Source organism: Tinamus guttatus, unplaced genomic scaffold (assembly GCF_059628265.1).
Source record: "Tinamus guttatus ecotype Peru unplaced genomic scaffold, ASM5962826v1 Tinamus_guttatus_pri_ptg000227l, whole genome shotgun sequence".
Taxonomy (NCBI): domain Eukaryota; kingdom Metazoa; phylum Chordata; class Aves; order Tinamiformes; family Tinamidae; genus Tinamus; species Tinamus guttatus.
The window spans coordinates 539,131-563,787 of NW_028288761.1; the positions used below are offsets into that span (position 1 = coordinate 539,131).

General features: G+C 59.1%; 1 protein-coding gene across 4 annotated transcripts; it reads right to left on the minus strand.

Moving 5' to 3' along the window:
- Positions 1-1,131: 1,131 nt before the first annotated feature.
- On the minus strand, positions 1,132-9,863 carry PTMA (prothymosin alpha). 4 transcript variants are annotated; one of them, XM_088525484.1, is made up of 5 exons: positions 9,687-9,863; positions 5,871-5,942; positions 5,070-5,163; positions 2,452-2,525; positions 1,132-1,998 (listed from the first exon to the last, which is right to left on the minus strand). In XM_088525484.1, exons 1-5 carry the CDS (start codon positions 9,861-9,863, stop codon positions 1,951-1,953), a joined length of 465 nt encoding a protein of 154 aa, XP_088381610.1. In that variant the 3' UTR covers positions 1,132-1,950. The 4 variants fall into 4 exon arrangements, with proteins under 4 accessions (XP_088381610.1, XP_088381613.1, XP_088381612.1 ...); XM_088525487.1 differs by having other exon boundaries at positions 5,076-5,163; positions 9,687-9,817; XM_088525486.1 differs by having other exon boundaries at positions 5,076-5,166; positions 9,687-9,817.
- Between the last annotated feature and the right edge of the window lie 14,794 nt (positions 9,864-24,657).

Below are 24,657 nucleotides of genomic sequence, written 5' to 3' on the forward strand. Positions count from 1 at the left end.
TGAAAGCAGGCTTGGCCGGGGGATGAGCTCTGAGCCCATGCAGCAGCCAGTGCGTTAAACACACTGCAGTTTCTTGTTTTCCTAACAAAAACCATCCCCACTATCTCGCCCCTGACTGCCAGGATTGAAGTGCGAGCGCAGGAAATGAGAGCATCTGGCAGGGGTTTGTCACAGCCCGGGCCAGCACGGAAAGGGGAATCGCTCAGGCCGCGCCGGCCGCGGAGGGTTCAGAGGAGCAGACATGAGGCTGGTTCTTGCAAGGCCTCCGCACACCTGGCCAAGCAGGCCGAGCTGTTCTTGGCTCCAGCACCCTAGAGGAGGGAGGAAAAATTAGTTGGAGGAGGAAGGTGAGGAGCAAAGCAGCAGAGGTCTAGACAACATTTTAGGTTGGGATTTGTTAAAGAAGAATGAACCACCCACCCTTCTTCCTGCGGTGCCACCAAGAAAGCCCCTGCTGACTTGCGCACCGCGCGAGCGTCCCTCAGGGACCAATCCTCCCCGCTGCTCCACATCCCTGTTGAACCCAGCACTGCTGTAAACAAGGTCTGTGCTGCCGACAGCAGCGACTCCCTGAGGAAGGGGAAGCTCCTGCGCACAGCTCAGCACCCCCTGCCCCACAGCTGCAGTCACTCACCCAGCACTGCAAGGAAGGTTGGGGGCTGGAGCTCTCATGCCCTCTTCAACAGCCCGGTTGGAGCAAGGGGGAGTGTTTCTCCTACGACCTCCAGCAAGTTTTAACTTCACAGAAGCCCCGTAGAGCAGAAACACGCGAGCACGAGGGGCACCCGGCTGTGCTCACGCACACAGGCCACACTTGCAGCAGCTTCACTAACCTGTCCCGCAGGGCACAGGAGAAAGTGGGTGAGTTTGAGACTGCCCTGGAGCCGGGGCCGCCCTCCCCACAGGCAGCAGCTCCCGGCGCCTTCAGCCGAGCAGCACCAGGACGAGGCAGCCCGAGCTACAGAAAACAGCCAAGCCCTGAGCCCCTGCACTCCCCCCTGCCGCCCCTCTCACTCTCTCCCCCATCCAAGCCAAAGAAAGGAAGGAAGGAAAGAAAGAAAGAAGGGGAGAAAGAAACAAAAAGGAAAACAAACGAAAACTAAAACAAAAAGCAGCAGTTGGGAGGCAGCGTTGTTAGGACAACTCAGCAAAATAAAATTCCGGTTTATTGTTGGACAACATTGTTTCACACATACATCAAACAGGCCAAAAAAAAAGAAAAAATAAAAATAAACAGCAACTTCATAGACAGAAAAAAAAAAGAAAAAAGAAAAAAAACTTTTTATCTTTGGCCTTGCCACCTCATACAAACCACAATCTATGGTACAGCTAAAGTACATACACAAAAAAAGTTACTGGAATGCTCAGAATAAGATTGTAATTTTTTTTTTTTTGCATTTTTGTCTTTTTTTTTTTTTTTTTACAAGGTTTTTTTATTCTCCTTTGAGATAATGGTTTGGGCCTGGTCACACCACAAGTAAAGTCAGAAATAGGTAACAAGAGAGATATACACTTCAAAGCCCCCCTTTTGGTCAATCCGAGATCACTTAAAAATGGCGGACCTCCTAACAATATGTACAAAAATATAAAATGTAAATAAAAAATACAAACAAATTCTCCTTTAAAGTACTTTTAAGAAAGAAAGCAGGGCCTTGAAGTTTTGGTGCTTGGGTGGGGAGGGGTCTGTGGGGGAAGGGGGGTTTCTCTCCCCGCTAACGGGCGAATCGTTTCGTATGTTCGTTACATGGCAGCGCCGCGCCGGGGGCAGGGGTCGAGGCTTCACTCTACTTGGTGAGGATGACCACGGCAGAGGGGGAGGAAGGGGGGTGCGTGTGTGTCTGTGTGGTGGATGGGGAAGGGAGGGAGGGGTCCCAAGGGTGAAGAGGATGCGCTGGCCTTTTTTGTTGTTTTCCTCCTTATTTAAAAAAAAAAATAATAATAATTTGCTGCCTAGTCATCTTCATCGGTTTTCTGCTTCTTGGGATCGACGTCGTCGTCCTAAGGGGAGAGCAAAGGCGTTAGGGAGAGGGCAGGAACGGCTGCTGGGGCAGCCCCTGCTCGAGGGGCTCGGCTCCCGCCACATCCCTCACCCAGGGGCTGGGAATTGCGTCTCCGGGGGGAAGGCACCGGCACCCGCAAGCCTGGGGCGGGTTTTCCCTGCCCGGGTGGCTGCTCCCACAGCCACATCGTGACACGGACCTGCTGCACAACCAACTCTTCCCCAACACCAAAGTCAGCTCAGGAGGCATCGAGGTGCCCGTGGGGCTGCCTGGACACCCCGCTAAGCAGGCCAGGGTATAAATGGAACTGGGCCGTATCCCGAGGGCCGGGCTCCGAAAGGTGCCGGGAGCAGGAAGCGCGCGGCGAGCGCACTGGGGTCCCAATGCCCAGCCCGGCATCTCCAGCCCCCCAGGACACGGGCGGCTCCGAGCGCCTCGCGGGCCTGCCCACCTCGTCATCCTCCGCTGCCCGTTTGCCTGTGGCTCCCTCAGCTTCGTCATCTTCATCGCCGTCCTCTTCCTCACCTGCAGGGAACAGGCGAAAGGGAAGAACATGAAGCCTCCAGGGCAGCACCACACTAGATGGCAGAGACTTTGGGAGCGGGTGAGGGCCGCACAGCGGAACGCTCAGGGAAGGGCCCCCTCCAACAGCAGCCTGACCCACAGCGCTTCCCTCGGCGCTCCGAGGTCTTGGCATCAGGCACCTCTCCTCCGGTCTAGAGCCTAGCCCAGCCCCACACTGCAGCATCCAGGTCCCTTTCCAGCAATCTCTTAGCAGGGCAGCCAGGGTCGGAGAAGCCAGAGGTTTTCAGGGCATCTGTCAAGTCAAGCTGATCCTCAGTCAACTGCGGGATAGTCAAGGGGGCCTCCCTTTGGCGGGAAAAGGAGAATTTAACTCCATCGAGCCTGGCTCATGTCACATTCATATACACCGACTGCGCACGCAGCAGACGGCAAAGCCTGCACCTTCACTGAGCACTGAAATCACATCGCAAGAGGAGGAGAGAGAGGAGGGAAAAAAAAAAAAAGAAAAGGGAAACTCTTTCTAGTAGCTGCTCCGCCTAACTGCTCCAGATTACTTCTGCTTCCCTTCGCAGCTATTAGTCCATCTTTAATGAGTTAAGAGAGCCAGAACGCATTAGTTCTGAGTCAGAACACTTTCTAATTATCAGAACAGCGAACAAATGCTACCAACTTATCTTACTGAAATAAGAGAGAGGATGAGCAGTGAGCTCTGGGCTTTGACCCACTTTGAGCTCAAATAGGCCAGTGGATCAGAACGACTGAGTATTTCACATGTGGCCAGTTTTGGGGAGGGTCAGAGGCAAGATCAGAGGCCCTGCAGGAACGTCGCCTCGGCTGCAGAGAAGTCCTTGCGTAACAGGAGACCCTGCTAAAACTTACAGTGCTAAGGCCAGTAAGCTGGCTTTAAACCACCACGAGCCACACGTATAGACAGCCGGGGGATTAAGGTCAGCCCATCCTCCCTTCCCTTCTCCTCCTCTCGCCAGCGCATCCTGGGCGCAACGCGGCCCGTGCGCTGGAACGGCGGGATAAGCTCCCGGCGCCGGATCAACACCCTGCTGGCCACCGCGTGCCTGGGGCTGGCCAGCGAGTCAGGTGACAGCACCAAGCTGATTGGGGGCATTTTTAGTTCTTTGAGCTGCTTTAAGCAAAGCAAATAATGAGATGGGATGGGGAAAAGGGTGAGAAAAATATACCCTTAGCTCCCCTCTGCTGTCAAACTCAGCACGGGAGTTTGTTCCAGTGCTGCAGAAAGCTGACGCAAGCTGCACTCGCTGCCTTTACATCCCTCCCCTGCTGTGTGCAGCTTTTCCAGTGCAGCTTCAGGCATGGATCACCTGGCATGCTCAGTCTGGACAGGCAGGAGCCCGGGCAGACCCCAGGGAGCTGAAGAGCCTCCCAGCAGCAGGAAGGGCAGGGCTGGCACCGTGGGACGAGCGCTGCCCGGCACGGCAGCGTCCAGCAACACCTCCCCACACACACGTGCAGCCCCTGTGCCACAGGGAACAGAGAGGAAAATTCTTCCTCCCGGGAGATGGTGGAAGGCAGGTGGGTTCAGGGCAGCGCACGGCAGCAGTGCTCCCTGTCCTCAGGGATTAAAATCCAGAGTACAAACGGGGCCACAATTCCCAGTCTCTCTAGTGAACCAGTTCCTACCCGAAGGGCACCAAGGACAGCCAGCTGCTAAGGAAAGAGTGGAGCAGCCTGGCTTCCCTGCTTACACTCCTTCCATTCTCTGGTGGAAAAGGTGCTGGTCTAAAGCTCATTACACTTCCATCCCCGTCTGCCCTACCCCGTCTCCCAAAACTACTCAACAGGTTAGTAGGTCAGCACTTAACCCAAAATTCACAAGGGATTAACCCAGTAACAGCTAATTGAGGCCCCAAGTTCATTCAAGCCTAACAAGAATGGTTTTCTCCCAGACTTAATGTGTGATAAAAATAAACAATGTTACTCATCCAGGCAGATCTTGGGGGAAAAAAAATAGTGGGGAGGGCAAGAAGAGAAGCTATTTGGCAAGTCACTGCTGGATTTCTGGTCATGGCTGCCAAAACCTGCTTCCAGGCTGGGTTAGATCAGGAAATGGGAAAGGGAGGGGAGACCTGGGACACCCTGGCTCGTTTTGAACCTTCATTGTCTGATGATTGAGAAAAACCTACAGGTTCCTCTGCCTGCTTCCACCCAGCACGCAGGCAGAGGGGAGGGCCGGGCGGACGGGCTGCTCCTCGCCAGCCAGACGGGCTCGGCAGGACGCGGCTCTCCCTGGCCGCCCCGGCAGCCTGGGCTCAGCGCTCACGGCAGCCGCTGCCATCGTGGAGTCAAGGGCAGTTTTCACGGCGCGCACGGCCAGACTAATGCGCTTACTGAGCAGCGCGGGGCCGGCGGGCCGGGAGGGCCCTGCCCTTCACCTGCTGGAACAGAGCCAAGGGCTGACTTCACTCCTAGGGGCACGAGGAGGCTCCGGGAGCCGCCCCGGAGCAGCCGCGAGGGGGAGATGCTGCTCTCCGCTCGCAGCAACGCGACGGGGAAACAAGGAAAAGTTACCATCACCCTCTTCCTCCTCGTCCTCTTCCTCGCCACCTTCTTCCTCCTCTTCGTCTACTTCATTGTCAGCCTCCTGCTCTCCGTTTTCCTCGTTCTCCTTGGCAAAACAAAACATCACTTAAAAAAATGCACTGGGGAAGGGAGGAGGGGGAAGAGACGTTCAGCAGAAGGGTTTGTCACCACTTTCCCTTCCTAAAGCAAAATCCTACCCACTAAGCCCCAGGTCTGCATTTCACTTCCCTTCTGCCTCTGCACTACAGAGAGCCCAGGAATTAAATATCTCAAGTCGACAGGAATTTGGGAGCTGCAGCTCTGAACACAAGTCAGACGGCAAAGACTCTCGTGACACGTTAAACTGCAGTAAAATGAATTTCCCCTGCCAGGTTAGAAATGGGAAACCAACATGATTTATTTGTATACAATGTGTTTCCCTCCTCAGCAGATTGTAACACTGTATCTAGCAGATTTTTTTTCCTCTCAAGCCCTTCCCTCTTCAATTCCAGTGCCTAGGAAAGAAGTAGCAGTGCACACATGATGTGACACAGCTTCTGGAAAGGTTTGAGAGATCCAAGCCCAGTCCTGCCTTTTTGCACCCATGGAAGTGTCCTGCAGGCTTGGAAGCTTCTGCAGAGCGTGTCACGCCAAAGGTTCAATGGCTCTGCATGTGGTGACAGCGCCACTCGCCAGGGTTCCCCCGCAGACAGGGCCAGGAAAGAGGCTCACGGGAGGAGCAGCGAGAAGGGGGAAATAAGAAGGTGCTGGATAAGGGCTGTCTCTCCCTGCACATCAAGCAGTACTCACAGCGTTGCCGTTGGCCGGTGCATCTCTGCCATTTTCCGTCTCTTCAACAACTTCCTTCTTCTCTTTTAGATCCTGGAGGGAGCACAAAAGCAGAGAGTCACTGGCCGTTCAGGCGTTTGGATCCGTTCACACCCCCGGGTTACAGAAGCTGCAGATCAGGTGAGAAATACAGTCCAAGAGAGACCAGGGCTCCTTTCTCTTCACACCTATTTGCTCTGCGATTCGCTCGCCCCGGCCTGGCTCCTCCTTGGGAATGGAAGCGCGCGGGGCGGATCTTGGTCCACGTTAAGGTCGCCAGAGAGGCTCTCTAAGGAGAGGTGGCTCCGTTTCACCTCCAAGCTCCCCAGCACGGAACCGGCCAGTTCCCACCTGGCACAGCCCGTGCGGCTCCCGCACCGCCGCTGGTGCCCACGGACATCCCCAGCTGCTCCGTGCCCTCGCGGCAGGAACAAATCCCAGGAAATCATTAGCAGAGGCTGCAGTCTCTGCTCTGCCTGAGGAAAATCATACGGCAAACATTACACACCGTGCCTTTCCTGCAGCAGTGGAGATGAGACTCCGGGATCCAGCTCACAGCTCAGAGTGCAACAGGATGGGGCGGAGGAAGAAGTCTATTTTTACACTGCTCCAAGAGCTATGCCCGGCTAGCTCGGTTCAAACCTCCACCGTGAGCAGCGCAGAACAAGAGCAGCAGCTTCTGCTATTGATCACTGTCAAAGCGCCATGCCAAGTCGCTCGGCACACAGGCTGAGCGGATCCAACTTGATGTTCCCGCATACAGAACAGTCAGATTTAACACTGGCATCTCCGCTCGCATCCGCCTCCCCTTCTGTTCCTCCATCAGCTGGAGCAAGTTCCTCCAGCACAAGAAGCATCGCCCCAGCCAAGGAAAGCAGAGGGGCCCTTCCTTCCGCGGGGCCGGCGGAACAGCCGCAGAGCGGCCGCAGCAGCCACCACGAGGGGTTCAGGAGCTTCTGGCGGCTCCGTGCTCTGCCTCATCCCCCCGTGCTCGGCTGCCCCGCAGCGAGCGGCCACGTTCGCTCCCGCCGAGCGCGCAGGTAACGCGGCCGCCTCTCCGTTGGAGAAGAGGCTCCGACAGACCATGCAGACTGGCAGCACGGGCGTTTCAGACCGCTAGGCTGTTTCAAGCGCCTACACAGGCGCCAGGAAAACAAGCAGGCACACGCAGAGGCACCGTTACTCGCGGCATCCATGCCGCCCTGACAGGAGGCTGCCGCTAAAGCAAGTTTTTGGGTTATTACACCTGTTGATCCAACCTCATCAAGTTAAACCTGCACCCTGTGAGATCGGACTAACGCAAAAACGCACGCTCTGCGGCTCCCGCTGCTCACATACACATCCCAAGCGCCTTCCCCGCGCCGCTCAGCTTCACGCGTTTTCTGCTGTCACCAACTCCTGCTCCTGGGCCTCCCAGAGGCTGCTTGGGAGCATTTTAACCTCCCGGGCTGCACGGAACGCCTCGCGTTCCGCACTCCAGCACGAGGGGAGCTGAGCACTTCCCAAGTTAAACAACACAAGCCAACGCAGTCAGAGTTTCCACATCTCCCTGACTTTGTGCACCTCCCGGTGCACAAAACACAACCAACTATTCTGGTTAAGAAACAATCCACTCTGAAGCATTTCAGCTGGGCAAGGGTCCACACCTGACCCTTCCTGACCCACTCAAGATACTCTCAGCTTAATTCCAATCAAAATGCCAGGCTATGAAGCCTGTGCTAGCAGCTGCGCTGCAGAAAGGACCAGAGCTTCTCTTGTTTGCCAGAACCCATCCAATACAAACAGCCACAAGCAGCCTCTAAATGAGGAATCCATGTAGCAGGACTGCTTTAGCTCTAGTGCTTTGACAGAGCCTCTAATTATAGGTGTGGCGAGGCTGTTTGTCCATAAAATAGCAATGCCGTTTAGTCATCCACGAGCCACCCGGAAAGCGCCACCTTCTGCCCCGCGCTGCTCCCGGGGCTCCGCCGCAGCCCTGCGGCCGCGGCTCCCGCATCCCGGAGCGCGCCCGGGCACGGGCAGCCCGGGACGGCGGCGGGAAGGGCCGCGCGCGCCGCCGCCAGGGGGCCCCCGCGCGCGCCGCCACGCGCCCTCCCGCCTTTCAAACCGCGCGCCACTCCGCGCGCGCTCCCATTGGCCGCCCGCCAGCGCGCCGCGCCGGCGCCCCGCGGGCTGCCGGGAAGTGTAGTCCCGCGGCGCGGCGGACTACGGCTCCCAGGGGGCGGCGCGGCGCGGGCAGCGCCGCACGTGGTGGGCGCCCCGCGGCGGCGGCCGGGGGCGGCGCTGAGCGCGGAGCCGCCGCCCGGGCCGGGCAGGGCGGGCGGGACCCCGCGCCCGGGGCGGGCGGCGCTGCAGCCTCCATCCCGCCGTGCGGCGGCGGGAACGGCCCCGCTGCCGCCCCGGGATCGGCGGGAGCTGGGAGGGGGGTCACCTTGGTGCCGGCGCGCGAGACCCCCGCGGAGCAGCCCCCGTCCCCGCGCACGCGGCAAAGGGCAGCGGAAGGTTAACTTGGCCTGGCTCCCTGCGGGGCACACGGGCATCGAGCAGCCCGCGCCGCGAGCGCGGGAGCGCCGGGGAGCCGAGCGCCGGCTCCGCGACGGAGGCACCGAGGGAAGCAGGGGGCGCGCGGTACCGGGAGCGGGAAACAGAAGTGAAATCGAAATCACCTAGAAACGGTATTATTTTTTTTTAAACGCTACTCCTCGGCGTTTTGCCTGCCCCCTCCCCCGCGGACATGACCCGGTGCCCGGCGGCGCGGGCCGGGGAGGCCCCCGCGGGCCCCACGCGGCTCCTCGCGCAACTTTCCCGGCCGCGGCAGGAGGCGGCGGCACCGTCAGCCCCGCGGGGAGCGCGGCGCGGCCCCAGGCAGCGGCTCCCGCGCGCAGACAAAGGCGGCCGCGGGGACCCGCACCGGGGCTCCCGGGAGAGACCCCCCCCCCCCCGCCCCGCGCCTTCCTTCCCCGCTCCGCCCCCGCCTCGCCGCTGCCCGGCACCGACTCGCCAAGTTATTTGGCAGCCAGGAGCCGAGCCCGGGAACGGAGCCCCGGCGCCCGCGCGGCTCCGCGGCAGCCCCGTCGGGGCAGCCCCGCCACTACTGCCCCCTCCCCCCCCGGCTCCTTCCGCACCTCGGGGGCATCTCCGAAACAGCAACCGCTTCCCGGAGGGGCTTCTCCACAACAGCAACTACCCCCCCTCCGCCGGGGGCAACTCGACAACAGCAAATCGACACCCCGCTCCTTTCGGGGGGCAACTCCGCAACAACAACCCACTCACCCCCCCCTCCCCCGCCGCGTGCCCGGGACACCCCCCACCCCCGCAGCGGCGCCGAGCGCGAGCGGGACCCAAGTTGGACGGGGCTGTCAAGCTCGCGGGACGCGTTGAATGAGCGAGCGCCGCGCCGAGCGCCGGCGCCGTCCCCGCGCGGGCAGCGGGGGCCGGGGCGCCGCCGTGCTCGCCGTGCCCTCGGCGGCGGGACGGCCGCGGAGCCGCCGCCTCGGCCGGCACGGCGGGCGCCGAGCACGTTTCCCGCACGCTGCAGACAAAGGAGCGGCGCGGGCTGGCGCGGGCTCGGCGCGCGCGAAGCGGCGGCACCGCGACGGGCTCCCCCCAGCCACTCCCGCCCCCCAAAACCACGGCGGCTGCAGAACTTCGAAGGGGGGGACAAGGTGCGCAGGGAGGAAAAAAAAAAAGAAAAAAGGAAAAAAAAAGAAAAAATGCAAAAAATGCAAAATTTTGCAGAAAAAAATAAAAAAGGACACAAGCGCGCGGGGGCGGCGGGGCGAGGGGGCGGCCGCTCACCTTGGTGGAGATCTCGGAGCTGGTGTCCACGGCCGTGTCGGACATGGCGGCGGGGCTGCGGCGGCGGGCAGAACAATGCCAAGATGGCTTTGCGCGAGCCAGTGGGGACTCACGCGGCGCCGCGGGGCCTCTTATAGAGCCGGGGGCGGCGCGCGCGCTGCCCCGCGCCGCGCCCATTGGCCGCGCGCGCCGCGGCCGCGCGCGCCCATTGGCCGCGCCGCAAACAATGGGCACGGCCGCTTAAAGCGGCAGGCGACGCCGCCACTGCGGCGATGAGTTCGCGCCCGGCCTCAGCGCGGCCGCGCGACGCCGGCGGGGAGGGGGGAGCGCGGCGCGGCGGGCGCTCTCCTCCCCTTTTCTCCTCCCTCGCTCTTTCCTCCTCCTCCTCCTCCTTCCCGCCCCGCCCCGCACGCCCCGGGCCAAACGCAGGGGCCGCGGCGCATTGTGAAGCGGCGGGAGGGCGCAGGCGGCGTAGCCTTCCCCCCACACACCGCGCGCAGCCCGCGTGCTCGTGAAGCGCCGAATGATACTAACAATAATAACAATAATTAAAACAAAGCAAAACACAACGGAAGGAGCTAATGCGCCAGAATCGGGGTTTGCGGGGGAAGGCAGCAGCCCCCACGCGGGGCCGCCACCCGCGGGCAGCGATGCCGGTTCACGCAGGCGGCACCGGAGGAGACCCCGCGCTCCCCGCTGCCCCTGGGGTCACCCCCAATTACAGCCCTCCCCCGTGTCGCTTATTGTCACCGTCGCGCAAACTTCGCCACAACAACAACCGCGGGGAGCGGGGGAGGGGCGGCGAGCAGCGCCTACCGCGGCGAACGGCCGACGTGCAGAAATGCGGGGTTTCCCACGAATTTGCTCATTTTGCACTTAAAAAAAAAAAAAAAAAAACACGCTTCAGTGCCTCAGCTCGCCCCCCCGCGCCATGCCCCCTTGCTCACACACCTTTCGCGGGCTCATGGCTGGCGGGCACAGTTAGTTTTCTCACGCGCCCCCTCCGCAGCCCGTCGCTACTCGGGGCCGCGCCACCCCCTGCCCTCGCCTCGGCCCGTCCCGGGGCACCGGGGCCGTCCCTGTCCCCCCCGGCCGCGGGGCAACGGGGGCACCGCGGTGCCGGGCGAGGGGGGTTCTGCCACGCTCAAGATGGCGCCGGCAGCTTTTCGCGGGGCAACCGTGCGGCACTGTGAACAGCCAGGAGCCACTCCGCAACCCCTACCGGCCCTGTAGGCACCATGATACCACGTGAAAGCGACTCCCGGTGCCAAGTGCGCCATGGAAAGGGCTAAAGAACACTAAAAAGCACTCTCCAGAGACGTCAGCCCCCCTCTGCCACACTCAACATGGCTGCCAAACCAAGACAGCGGCCCACAGAGCCTGTCCTCGGAGGGCGGGATATAGGGACCGAGCGATGCGGATTGGTCAGCAGGGCCGAGCGAACGCTGTGCTGACGCTTTGCGGCGTCTTATTGGCCGGGGCGCCTGTCCGTCTAGCACAGAGTGGTTTTGAAAACCCGGAGCGGGTGGGAGGAGGAATCTTGGAGCGGAGCCGGGGGGAGCCCAATGCGAGGGACGGGGTCCGTCGAGGGGGCGCGAGGCCCCGGGGGGCTGCGGCGGACAGGGGCGCTTCCCGCCCCCTCGCACCGGGCCTCGGAGCCCCGGCTTCCCTCTGGGAGAGCTGCTGGGAGGCTGTGCCCACCCTGTGCCCACCCTGTGCCTCCGCGCGTGGTGGCAGCGAGGTGGCCCTCTCCCTGCCAGCCCTGAGGGGCAGGCGCCCTCTGGGTGTTGTGACCCCCTCTGAGCAAAGCGCGTTCCCCCGGCCATGCGTGTGTCCCCCCACACAGCAGGGCCGGGTCCCGCCACAGACACCGGCCACCTTGGCCCCCATCCTGCCCCGCCGTGCGCAGGCGAGGGGTGGCCATGGCCCCCGTGACCCTGCGTCGGTCACTGACCCCCTCTGCGCGGCCTCGGGGCGGGCGTCTTGCGCCGCCCTCGGCCCCTCGCCTGTTTGGCGGCTGCGAGCGCTCGGCGGGACGGGAAACTCTCGCTATGCGTCAGCGCCGCTCTCGGCCCAACGGCGCCCGCCTCGCGGGGGCCTGTGGCGAGCGAGCGTTGGCGCCGCGGGCCACGGGGACGGGCGGTTCTCGCCTTCGGTGCCCGGCCCTGCTCTGTCCGCGGGGCGCTGGGAAGCAGAGCCGCGCGGCGGAGCCCGTGCACGTGCTCCGGGGCAGGACCGCGCGGCAGGTTTCGGGTGGCCGCTGGCGGCGCTTCCCGTGCTGGAGACGGGGCCGTTGGTTTCTGCTCGCCGATACGAGCGCGCCGTAAACAGCGGGTTTGGGGCAGGTCGCTGGCGGGGCTGGCGGCGGGAGCGCCCTCTGCCATGGCTGCAGCGGGGACTGGCGGCTGCTGAGCGCATCCGAAACGGGAAAGAGACCCAGCCCCAAAAGCCGAGCGTGAAATAAAGGGCTTCTGCGGCAGCCTGGTTTAATGTGTGTCTTCACAAACATGGAATGTTCTTTTGGGGCTGAGATTCCCACGTTTCGAGAATGCTCGGATAGAGGAAAAGACTTAGAAAAAAAGAAAAAAAAAAAAGATGTGGGATATTTGGAGAAGAAAAATGGGAATCCTCAAGGGATGGTCACACCAGAATCCCACCAAATAGAGAGAGAGGGAAAGGGTCAGAGAGGAAAAGAAAACAACTGGGCTTGGAGCGAAAGCAAAACTTCCTTAAACCACTTGGAGTAGGAAATCCACACGGAGCTGGTTTGCTGCAGTCCCTCCGTTGAGTGGGATAACCCGGCTGGCGTGTGCCTGCACGGGCAAGGCGGAGCGGAGCAGACAGAGCTTCACATTTTATGCCTCAGCGGTCCAAAAAGAAACAGCAAAAAAAACTGTTGCCTGTAAAAGGCAGCTGCTCCTTTACCTCTTCTCCACCCCTGCCGCCAGCGCGAGCAGGGAGAGCGGCTCCGCGGGGAGCAGCGAGGAGGAGCAGAGTGGAAGGGCAGTTTGCGAAAGTGCCTGCACACGGAGACAGAAGTTTCCAGGACTGTGCTGTGCCCAGACCGCGGGGCTCTGCCCCGCTCCGTCCGCGGGAGGGAATCGCTTCGGCAAAGCGGCTGCTGGAGGAGGTGGCAGGAGTTCTCGCTGCCCGTCAGCCGTTTCCCTAGCTCAGCGAGCAGCAGTCGCTCTAATCCCCGGTGAAGATCCTGCTGCTCGGGCGATTATTTCATCTCGGCAAGCTGCTCCTCGGAGGAAATTCTCATTACGCTCTTCGGAGAGGCAGGGGAGGGGCAACTGTCACTCAGGCGCGCCGGGGAAAGCGGAGGGATGAGCCTGCAGCATCCCCGGGCTCCAGCGCACGAGACGCGTCCGCGTTTCTAGGTCAGGCTGGTGATGCGGGATGTGCAGCCAGCGGGGATGACATCCTGCCTGTGTCACCTTCTGCTCCCCTGTGAGCGGGGGCGCACGTGGGGACTGCGGGAGCAGGAGGAAGCAGCTAGGGGGAAAAGGGGATGGCACAGGGGGTGGTTTTAGCGATGGTAGCAGGGGTGGCGATGAGCTTCACGTGTGCTCAGAGGGCTGTGTGGAGGTGGCCAAGGTGGCTCATGCGGGAGAGTGCGGGTTCGAAAGGCGGCTTCGTGAGGCCGGGGTCCTGCAGCAGGAGGCAGAGAGCTGGAAAGCAGCAGCCGCCCAGCTCGGGGAGGAAGGTCCGACACCGGCGGGGAGATGAGCCGGCCTTCTCCCCACATCCTGAGGCTCCTCCGTCCATGCTCGCAGACCACGTCAATGCAGGGCAGCAGGTCTCCGTGGGGTGTTTAATTAAGGGCTGGAGACACAGCGCCTTCCCTCCGCGGATTGCAAAAGGCCCAGGCGGGCCCCGCTCTCAGCTCGCGGCCATCCCTGCTCCCACACGCGGTGCGCCGGCGTTGCAAAACAGCACTCTGACTCACTGACGTTCCCCGGGCCGGCACTGGCCGCCTGGGAGGACTCTGCAGAACCCTTCGGTGGGACGCAGCCAGCCGGCACGTTTCGGGGCTCTTCCCGCCGCTGCCGGCGCTGGAGCAGGTCGCGTCAGCGGGCGCAGCGCTGACACCCTCGGGACGGGACGGCTTCCTCGGGAGGGTTATCCCGGTGATCACAGTGTGTGGAAGGGGAGCGGGACCTCTCCAGGTCCCTGCACCCCTGCGTGCGCTGGCGCCGTGGTCCCTTGACATCCACGACATTTGCTGACTTGTGTGCACGTCCTCCCTGGGCAGGGGAAGGAGGTGCCTGCCTCTGGGTGGGAGCTTGGTAAAGCCTCAAAGCAGTTGTTTCTCTTTCCTTTTTAATCAGTTTTCCGTTTCCCCCCTGCATTTGAACATCGGTGGTGACTGCGAATGTGAGTGAGCAGCTCTGTGGATCAGCTGCAGGGCAAGGGAGGTGACGCACCCGCACCTCTCTCGGGCCTGGGCCTCGGGCCAGGGATGCGGTTTCACTCCTCCGGGCTCCTGCCCCAGTGCTAAACGTGATGCACAGAGATTTTAAAGAAGTGAAAGAAAGTGAGAAGAAAGGGACGAGGCCAGAGTTTCTTCCCTCCCTCCCTGCCTCCCCCAGTGCTTTGCAAACATGAGGTCCCAGCAGCGCCTTTGGGAAGAGGGAAACCTCGTCCCCTGGGTCTGCACGGAGCTGGACGTGCAGCGGGGCAGGGATCGCTGCCTGCCGTGGCCTCTCCAGCCGCATGGCCCCGGTCACACCCTGTCCCCAGCATGGCCCTGCCACCACTGCAGGGTGGGACACCCCAAAGGGCCGCCCAGCGCCCCCGAGCCGGCCCTGCTGGCCACAGGGAGCCCTGGGCTGCGGTCCCCCTCGGACAGCCATGCGGAGAGTCCCAACTCGCTCGTCTCGTCCCTCCTTGCCACATCTGCGCACCTGGGAGCAGGCAGACACGCACACACACACTCACGAAACCAACCCCAAATCTGGATCGTTATCTAAGGGAATTAATTACTGGCTTATGAATATTCAGATTAGAAACTCTGCTGAACCTGGCGGCAGTTCGGAGCCTGGGGCAGCCCTGGAAAAAAAGAATTCCACTGGTGAGATATAAATCACCGCTCCTCTCTATCGCTTTCCCCGTGGAGCTCTGTCTACCTCCTTGGAAAGGCAGAACCTCGATTTCCTTCTTTTCTCCTTCTCCTCCGTTTTTAATCTGCGCGGGGCCCCTGTAATTACCATGGGCTGCTTTAGGGCTTGTGTTATTTATTGGGTAAGAGCGACGCACCTACCCGGCTCCAGCCTTCCCACGTGTCCCGGCTTGTCCCTCCCGGCCCGGAGCAGCCGCCCGCCGCGCCACGCTCAGCTACTTTAGCTCGAGACGCTGCCACAGTGAGGCTGGGTCCCAAGGGTGCCAGAAGGTACCGTTCCCCCTCATGGATCTGCTACAGACACCCCCGGAGTGTCGCTGCATCCCGGTCGGGGGGAGACTCTCTGGCCGCAGTTTTATTTCGCTGTGAAGGGATCTGTGTGCTGGTAGGGCAGGAACTTGGCCCTGCCGACGCTCACTCCTCCTTCCATTCCCGTTGAGAAATCCTTGACCCTGTTTTCCAGGTGAGGAAGGGAAGGCACAGAGTGCGGAAGTGGCTTCTCCAGGGTCATCCCAGGGAATCCCAGAGGATCCCTCTGCTCCCTCCCTGATGTGCAGCAGGGGGAGAGGAGACGGCCGAGGCGCTTGGCTCAAGCGTGCGGCTCACGTCCAGGGCCCGTCTCCACGTCCCTCCGTGTCCCTCCGTCTGCCCAGCCCCTCATCCCTCCGCCCAACCCCGCTTCCCCTGTGCAGGGCCATTTGGCACGGAGCTGGAGACCACATGGCCGGGCCAATTAAATAATTGATGGCCCAGAAGCCTCCAGCAGCTCCCGGCTCTCGAGGGGCACCATTCGGGAAGCGAGGCAGAGCCTCAGACAGGCCCGTGCTCCCTGGTAGACCCAGCGGCTCTCTGCGCTGCGGGGCCTCGTGGAGGACTCGGCACGAGGGGCAGGGGGATGAGAGCGCTGCCGCGTGGGAGGCAGCACAGAAATGGGACGAAATTCAGCACTGCTGAATTTCCCGCTGCCTGTTCTGGAAGCCCCCGAGCTGCAGCATCTTGGCTGATGGGAGGGAATCGCTTCCCGGTCACTCCGCTCCGGCGGGCGCCGCGCGGAGCCGCTCGTCGCTCCACGCGGGCACCGCGGTGCCGCGAGGCGAGCGGCCGGGGCACGTCCTGGCCCTCCGCGCACGGCGTCCTCAGCAGCGCCGCGCGGGAAGGAGCGTTCCGAGCACGGGCTGCCTCTGGATTTGCCAGGCTGCAGCGCGAAGCATCTTCCCGAGCGACACATATTTGTTTGTCGATATTTAATCTGGCGATAAAAGTGGTGCGTGACCAAATTGAATATTTAATTTAATTCACACCAACCAGGAGTTGGATGGCATTTTATCCGACGGAAAATGTTTGCAGCTCTCTCTTTTTACTTTTTTTTTCTTTTCTTCATAAAAAGTTATTGATATTTTTCTTGGGATTTGTGCACATCTATTTTATTTTTTCCTTGTGATGCTGTAACGGTGTGTGTTAAGGGCGATTTTCATTTACCAGCTCAGGAGTTTAATGAACAAGCTATTTGAATAACCATTTGGATAAATATTAAAAAAAAAAAAAAGAGAGAGAGAGAGAAAAAAAAAGAAAATACTCCATTTCAGATCCACTGAAAGAGTCCTCCCCAGCTTCCTTTTCCTTTTTTTTTTTTTTTCTAGCGTAGTAGATGAAACAGTTGAAAGTGTTTGAAGCTGGCAAGAAACGCATTTCTAGCTACTGATGTCACGAAAATAGAAATTGGCAGATTTTCCACGCGGGGTCAACGCGTAGCGATAAGCACAATGCCGTACCTTTAGGAGCAGTATTTGTTGGTAAACAGATGGGAAGCAACCTATAACATCCGGAGTCAATAACGTACAGCAAATGTGCATTCATGGGGTTGCTCTCGGAGTAATAAATCACACAACATCGTCACGGTGGAGTCTGCATCATCCTATGTGCAGAGGCTGCTGAGCCTGTAGTGGGCAAAACACACAATGTGGAGAATCACAATGAATAATTTAAAGCGCATCCTTGTTCGCTTCTTAAACTGCCCATTGAGTCATTTCTGTTGCTCCCATCTCAAGCGGCCAGAGGAATCCTTCCTATTTTCCATGCCAAATATAGCAGTTTTTCCAGAAATGCTAGAACACACAAGCCAGGAAGTTTCCTTTCTCTGGGTGAGTCACTGGAAGTTCAGGCTGCAATTTCACGATTGCTTCAAGCTGATCGAAATCTGTGCTGCTGCCAAAGGAGATGTCCAGCCTTCCCCAGTGAGTGCCCTTGCTCTTTCCTGGCAGCTGCCTCGCACTGTGAGTCAGATCAGGGAGCGGATTGGGCTGAAAACTAATATTACTGCTTTTTATTTCAGGAGGAACAGGTAATTTTCATCCAAATCATTTGGCTGTGTGGATGCTAGAGGAGAGGAGACTCCTCTGATCTGTATGTTTTGAGGATGTTCCTTATGCTGGAGTGACCACAGGCGAAGGGAATCTGAGCGGGAATGTGGCACACACAGGGCCAAGGTGGGTTTGTGTCCCTGTCACACAGCTCAGCTGCAGAGCTGAGGGGACGCCGTGTCCCGGTGCCTGCAGCTCATAACAGGGACCCAGGGAAAAACCCTCCCTGGAAGGGACTGTCTTGGGGATCATTTCTAAAATCCAGTACAAAGATGTGATCTGGGTAGTGGGAACAAATCTGTATCTCAGGATGGTCCCCAGCCAAGCTGGGATGCTCACACATCCTATTGCACCATAAGACATCAGTGGAGACACCCGTGGTAACAGCATCTTGGAGAGGGGCTGCCCTTCTGGCAGTAGGACTGTTCTCTTCTTAATTCTTCTTTCCTGTCCATCCCCACCTCCCCCAGCATTTTCCTAGCTACTTTCTATATTTCCACTTTCCTTTTTTTTCTAGGCACTTTCCATCTACTTTCCTATGTAAGCACCTGAGTCTTCCTCCCTTCTCCCTGCCCGATCCCCTCTAAGCATTGCAAACCCATGGGACCAATCTCAAGCAGATCTAGTGTGGGAGGAGATAGATCCCGAATATTCCTGCCGGTGGTGGCTAGGCAGGGGGCACACGCTCATTGGCACTCCCAGAGCAGCTGCCTGCTGCAAGTTCAGCCGCTCCGTTAGCGTTGCTCACCCCTGAGGACAACTCTCAGCTGCATCTCCCATCCCCTCTTCAGTGGCACGGGGCAAGCGTTGCTCTTGCAAACGCCCTGCGGTTTGCAGGGGGACTCAATCGGGCTTTCCAAACCTTCCCAGGTTGGCTGGCGAGCGCCTGGGAGAGTCGAGCCAGCAAAGACGGGGCCCGTAGGCAGATGGTGCTATGGTGTAGGCTGTGGCCCGGCTGGGTCGCTGCGCGGTGGAGACGGCACCCCGGGCACCGAGAGGAGGGGCCATCACCGCCCCGCGCTGCCCTGCACACACTGCTTGTGTGGCGGGGCATCCCCACGGCTCTGGGGGCGGCTTTTCAGGAAGGGCAACTTGGGTCAGCAAGTGTCTCGCCAGGTGCTATCAGTTTGCTACAAAGGAACTTGCATCTCAGGCAGAGTATTTTTGGAGACCTGCTGACCAGCACAGGCTGAAAATCCCTGCTCTAGAAACCTGCATTTTCTCCTCCTCCTCACAAAGTTTGTTCCATTGTTTCTTGTTTCCATTATTTCTAATTCCTACACAGCACTTGATGCTTTGCAGACAAGCCTTCCCAACGGGCACTTTCTCTGCCTGCGAGGAAAGGGATCCTCGCTCGTCTCCAGTCTCTCCCTGGCTCTTACCAGAGAGTTTCATGGCCAGAGGTTGCTCCTGCTGGCCCCGATCCAGGCAGTCACTTACGCAGGTCACTGCTTTAATTCGAAAGTCAGTGGATTGCTCCCAGGCTGCCCCTGGGACTAACAGGTTTTCTTGCTCTGTCTCTTAGAGCCTCACTCCTGCCATGAAAGCACGGAGGCAGGATGTGCCCCCATCCCCACCGCCCTCCTTCTCCCCAGTGTCCCTGGGGACGCTCAGCAAGGAGCATCCACACTGGAACTGCACCTCCCCCTGGAGCTGAGCCTCCCCTGCCACAGGGACGCAAGGCCTCAGGGAGGGCGTTTTGGAAAGGGCACGTGAGGGTCCTGGAGCCTGATTGCTCCAAGTGTGGCCTGGAGCTGAGAGGGATGACCACAGCTCTAGTGTTGCGAGCTGCTCTCTGACAAGGGTCATGGTGCAAATAAATGCCCTCCATTCCCTTGGGAGCCCTGGAGTCATTTGGGACCAGCAGAGATGAGCAGGGAGAGGCAGGCGGGCGCTGGGACGTGGCGGTGTCTCCCGCAGATGAAGGTCACTCGGGGTACGGGGTCACCGTCTGGGCTGCGCGCGCCCCGCGGTGCTCCGCTCCCCACGGCTCCCCTGCAGCGGGAATGAAGAGCTTATCTAAAGCAGGCAGCTAAGCTCTGCGCAGATTCGGCAGAGCTCAGCCTCTCCACGTCTGCGCCAGGAGGGACGGGGAGGTGGTGTTCAGGCTGCACATCTCTGCGGCAACTAAAATCTGCCGCGCTGGGTCCCGGCTCACAGCTGTGGTGGCCGCTCGCTTTGGATGGGCGAGGCGGGAAGCGGGAGTGGAAGGAGCTGCTGGGAGGCTCCGCACACGTGAGCGTGGCGAGTCCATTGCCCTGCCACCCCTGGCGCGCGCAGTCCCCTCAGGGACCGAGCCTCCCCCGGGACACCCCAGGGGGGACTCAGCACCGCAGCCACTGAGCAGCGAGGGCTCCGTGCGGGCGATGCGCTGGGAACCTGCCAGGAGGAGGGGATGGGGGAAGGCAGGGAGGCAGGAAGGCGCCGGGTGCTTTGAAGTTAGCCCGCACTGATGAACTTCAAAGGGCGCTAAGTCCTTCCGAGGCCTCCTGTGCCTGACAGCAGCTCCCTGTGCTGCCTCCCGCTCGCCTGAGCAGGCCCTGCCCGTGCTGGGGAGAAGCAGGGTCCCCTGCCCGGGCATCCGTTCTCCCTCCCGCCGTCCGGCCACGCTCCCTGCGCTGCGGGGCAGCTTCCCCCCTCCCCAGCAGATAAATCACAGGCCAGGCAGTGGGCGCTGCAGGACGCGAGCGGAAATGAGGCAGCCGAGGCCCTGCAGACGGGCTGTTTATCTCCACGCGACTAGCACACCCTCGGTTGGGCTCCGGAAGAGTAAATCACCCCGGCCTTCCTCAGCCCGGCCATTTCCACCCCACTGGGACAGCAGGGTCCCTCCAGCGCTTCCCTCGGCCCACATGTCTCTCAAGCAGCAAGCCCAGGCCTAGGTCTGCTACTTTAACACCACCCGCACTCCCGTCGGGTTCCCCAGCTGAGCTGCTCTGCGTTTGCCCCAGGATGTGAATTCGGGTGCAGGAATTTATCTGTGGCTGTTTTGGCTGTGGCTGAACTCCACCTCCGGGCAATGACATGTTGTTTCCATAGTAGCTAATGGACTGGAGATGGAAGGGGGGAAACGCGTACACACACTAAAAAGAGACTCGTGAGTAATGTGGTTGCTCCCAGCGCAGGAACAACTTTTGAGCGCTCCACAGAGCCCCTCCTTCGCCCGGCGCCTGCGAAGTGTCAAGAGGAGGGTGTGTTTGTGCAGAGCTGTGCGGGGAGCGGGCCGGGCCAGAGCACAACGGGCTCTGTGTGCGTGCGGGGGGACGGCGGCCGCGCCGGAGGGCTGCGCAGCGCTCGGCAGAGGGTGCGCGGCCCTCTTGGCAGGGCGCTCGGTGCGTGGTGGCCACACGGGCCTAGCGCGGGTTGCTGGAGGGGACACTCAGCCCTGGGGCTGCGTTTAGCTGTGAGAGCAGGAGAGCTGCCTGGGCTCTGTCCCTCCGCTGTCCTCACGCTCGGAGTCTCCTCGTCATCCCCAAGTGCAGCCCCTTGCTTGGCAGAGGCCAAAGAAGCCAAGCGCTGGCAGGGCGCACTCAGCCTCGCGCCTGCTGGGCTGCAGGGAAACAAGCACCGATCTCTGACCAGCATCCCCGGCTGGAGCCCTGCGATCAGCCCTGTGCCCCGGCTGCTATTACAGCGTTTTCCTTCCACTTGCACGTTCCTCAGCTTGTTGGGCTGTGTAGCTCCCGCCGTGTCCGGCTCTTTGTGTTGTTTGCTGTTAAGTAAATCACTGGCAGCTCCCCAGAGCGCCGGGTAATGGCAGGATAATTCCCAGCAAGGTCCTGGTAATTCACTTGAAGCAAAGCAGAGCCGAGGAAAACAGCACTATTAGCCATTATCCCGGCCTCTCAAAGGCCTACTCACCTGCAGAAACACTGTGTGCTGCAGCGGACAAGCTGCTTCGGCTCCCCGGCTCTGCGAGCCACAGCAGGGCCTCAAGCAGCAGCAGAGGCCCCGTTTCAGCTTCTGTTGCCAACCTGGACCACCAGATAAATAGAGTTGAGTGTCTCTGCCTGCCGTGGGCAGGGGCAGGCTGATACCAGCCCTGGGAAAAGCACCCTGAGGACAGGAACCTGGCAAAGGGGAAATGCCCACCAGGCAGCTGTGGCCCCAGGACTCTTCTCAGCTCTGAGCTGCCCTTAGACGGTGCCTGGTGCCTCCCCCTCCCTTGCACAGCAGGGCTGAGGTCTCAGCAAGAAGCTGCAAGAGAGTCCCAAAGGCAACAAGCTGTCAGTCACCTCCCCTGCTGTCCACAGAGGCCTAACATCAAGAGACGAAAAGAGGAATGTTTTGATCCTGTGGCTGCTGAGGTCGGTTTGCATCTCCCCTGAAGCCTGGGGGAGCTTTGCTATAAGCATCGGTGAAGAAAACTTCCCTTCCAGGGTGCCTGAGCGCTGACAGCACCTTTCTCAGCTCCCTGGGGTGCAGATACCTTCTTCCTGACCGGGGTGCTCCAGAGACCAACCGCGGCGGTTAGACGGGTGATTCTCCCAGGGTAGGTCCAAGCGGTGCCCTCACGGAGCCGCTCGGCACCCACCGCTTCGTGGGCAGATGTTGATCACCAAACCGCCGCCCTGGATGGCAGGCAGACCCTCCAAAGAGCTTGGCTCCTTCCACGCCTCGCAGGGGAGGTGGAGATTTGCTGGTGCTGAGCTCCCTGGAAAAGCAGCCTGCTTCTTCTCAGCGCCGCAACGGGCGCCGAGCCCCTTTGAAAACCTGCCCCTGAAGTGGCTGGCGGCGTTTCTGAGAGAGGCCTCTGTTTGCAGAAGTGTCGAGCTTCCCCCTGAGCCTCGTAACGGCAGGAGGGAGCGTGCAGCTGCGGGCGAGCGCCGCTGCAGACGCAGCCCCCCGGCCCGGCCCGCGCGCGGAGCTGCGCGCCGCTCCACCCTCCGCGCGCTCGCACACACACGGGCACCCACACACGGAGCCCTGCAAGCACACGCACATATATGCAGGTTTTCAGACGCTTCTGGTTTGTTTGCTTTAGAGAAAAAAACTCCCAGCTTCATTCGGAACAATAAAGCCTTCCGGGCCAGACTAGTAGTAAAAGTAGTAAACTTTAAGGCGAAAATGGTTCTCAGACAATAGCCAGGCTGTTTCCACAGCGGGAGTAGCTGTTGCCTGACAAAGGCTTTCCCTCCGTGCGCTTTACGCACATGCACATTTGGTGCTGATTAGAAGTGTGGGACTGCAGCTCCAGGCATGTGGGGCAGCTTTGCTCTCAGGCACCCACAGATGCACACGCGCCCACGCAGCGCGCGCTCCCATCCAGGGTCTCCTTTCCAGCAACCAGCCAGGCTCTCAGAGCAGAGCAACACAACCTCTATCCGTCACACGTTCGTTCTCCCACCAGCTCCTCGGCCACGGACAGCCCATGGAAAAGGCGCATGTGTTGGTAACGCTTGCGTGCGTTTCACAGAAATGCCTCCTGCTCTGTGCTTATGCTGCAGAAAATGACTCAGGAAACACTTCTTGTGCACCAACGGGGTAGCAGGGAAATTGGGAGCAGCCCATTGCACTTGGAGAAGTAATTTCCACCATTCTGTGGTGGTCCCTGAGGAGGTTCTAGACCCCGTAGGAAGATGGACATTATGGCTGCCCTGAAAGATTTCCTGCAGTAGGAAGAGATGATGGTCCTCACCTTGGCTTTTAGACCCTACTATTGTTCCATGCCATGGAGAACCCAACAGGAAGCTTGCAGAGCTTGAATTCACTTCAGTAAAGACATTGAAAATCCACTCTTTTGGAAGCTCACTCCCATTTTGAAGATTGGGTCATCATTTACATAACAGCCTCAAGGACAAAACATTCATTCTCATCACTCTCATCAGCCCTTCAAGCCTTAGGTGCTGGCATGGAGAGCATTGGAAAAGTTTGATGTACTCCACATGGGTCGCTGGAGAGCTGGAGATGAACATAACAACACCGAATACTCCCTGGTGTCTCCTGAGGGCAACAGCCCTCGTGCCTGGGGTATTGTGCTGCTGAGGTGCAGCCAGAAATAGTGCTAAAGCAGGCGGATGGCAGAGATGTGGATGCATCCAGAGGGACAAGAAGAAATCTGCCAGCTGCTGCAAAGCTCTACTGAGGAATCCCTCAAGACAATAGCTGAAGGTGCAATTTTACCACTCCTAATATAACCATCTGAGAACGTTACCATCAAGGATGAAGGAGACAGCCCTTCAGAACACAGCACAGCACTGGAGGCCAGGATTTTGAGAAGCAACAAGCACCTCCAGGTAGTACACCCAAGGAAGACCCTGTTCTGACAACCTGCTCAGTTTTTCGGGATTGGGGCAATTTCAGACATGTGCCACAGCTCTGCATACCAGACAGGCTCCCAAGCCGCAGCTGGCTCTGGGCTGGGGCTAGCCCTGCTTTGGCTCTCTGCCCTTAGCTGTTTTACACTATATATTAAAGGATCCCTTGAAGATACAGAGTAGGGCAGGGTGGGTGATCTGTTGCCCTGACCTTTGTTTAGGGGCTCCCAGTTACTGAGCTCCAGCTCTTGGAACAGGAGATGGAGATAGGCTGTGTTTGGAAAAATCAGGCCAGAAAGAATGGCCATCCCTCCATGTGGCTTCTTTTACAACACTTCTTTTGCCCACTTTCTCCTACAACGGATGCCAAATCTGGGAAATGACAGCAACAGCTCTTCCAGAAAGGAACCAAGTCTTGATCTGGAGATAAAAATGTAGATTCTCAATCTCTCATTTACTGTTTGGTTCTAATGATTAACCATGCTCCTTGTTGAGGAAGCATAATCATTTCTAATGTGGGTTTATCTGGCTTTGGAATTTAGCCATTGGTTTGTTGCCTATATTAAAGCATTTAGCATTGAGATGGAATCAATTAGGCTCCTGAGAGGCCTAGTTAAGGGTTTTGTCATTTGGTGTGAAGGAAAGAGTCGTAGGACCTCTGATGACGACTAAGGAATATGATTGTGTTAATGGAGCAATAAAACACTAAATCTCTCAATGTATAAGGGTGATAGATTAAAATTGGTGTAGATGGAGCAATAAGGATACTTTAGCATCAGGCATCGAAAGTCAGTCTGTGTTAAAACCAACTGCTATAAGACACTTGTGAGATCAAGAACCGATAATGATACATTAAGTGGCTCTAATGCTTCTACCAATGCAGAACTGATATGAATATAATGTTAACCAGTAGAGGTAGGTATCCCAAATATGTGTTGTGGGATACCTGCTTGGGGTATGTTGAGATGAATATGTACGTTTGGATTGCTGTAGGGGATCAAAGGGTGTGTCTGAGGGTTTTGTTTCCCAGGGTGAGGTCTCTGACACCTGTGATGTATCTTTCTTCTGCCAAGCCGGAGAGATTGGGAACACGATGAGAAACGGCCCGAGGTTTTACTTTGTTAAAACGCGTCCTTCATGGAAGCAGCAGCCTATAGAGTTTGTATCTGGTTGGTTTCTCCCATGTAAGTGTTCAGTGTTACCTACAACAACAGAAATTAGCTTTCCTG

Bases quoted from the DNA above. Each gene is read 5' to 3' on its own strand.
- PTMA (XM_088525484.1), bottom strand. From the start codon at position 9,863: ATGGGCGCGGCGCGGGGCAGCGCGCGCGCCGCCCCCGGCTCTATAAGA. The intron at 5,164-5,870 runs GTGAGTACTGCT...TTTGCCAAGGAG, and splicing joins CACCGGCCAACGGCAACGCT to AACGAGGAAAACGGAGAGCA. The intron at 2,526-5,069 runs GTAACTTTTCCT...TGTTCCCTGCAG, and splicing joins CGAGGAGGAAGAGGGTGATG to GTGAGGAAGAGGACGGCGAT.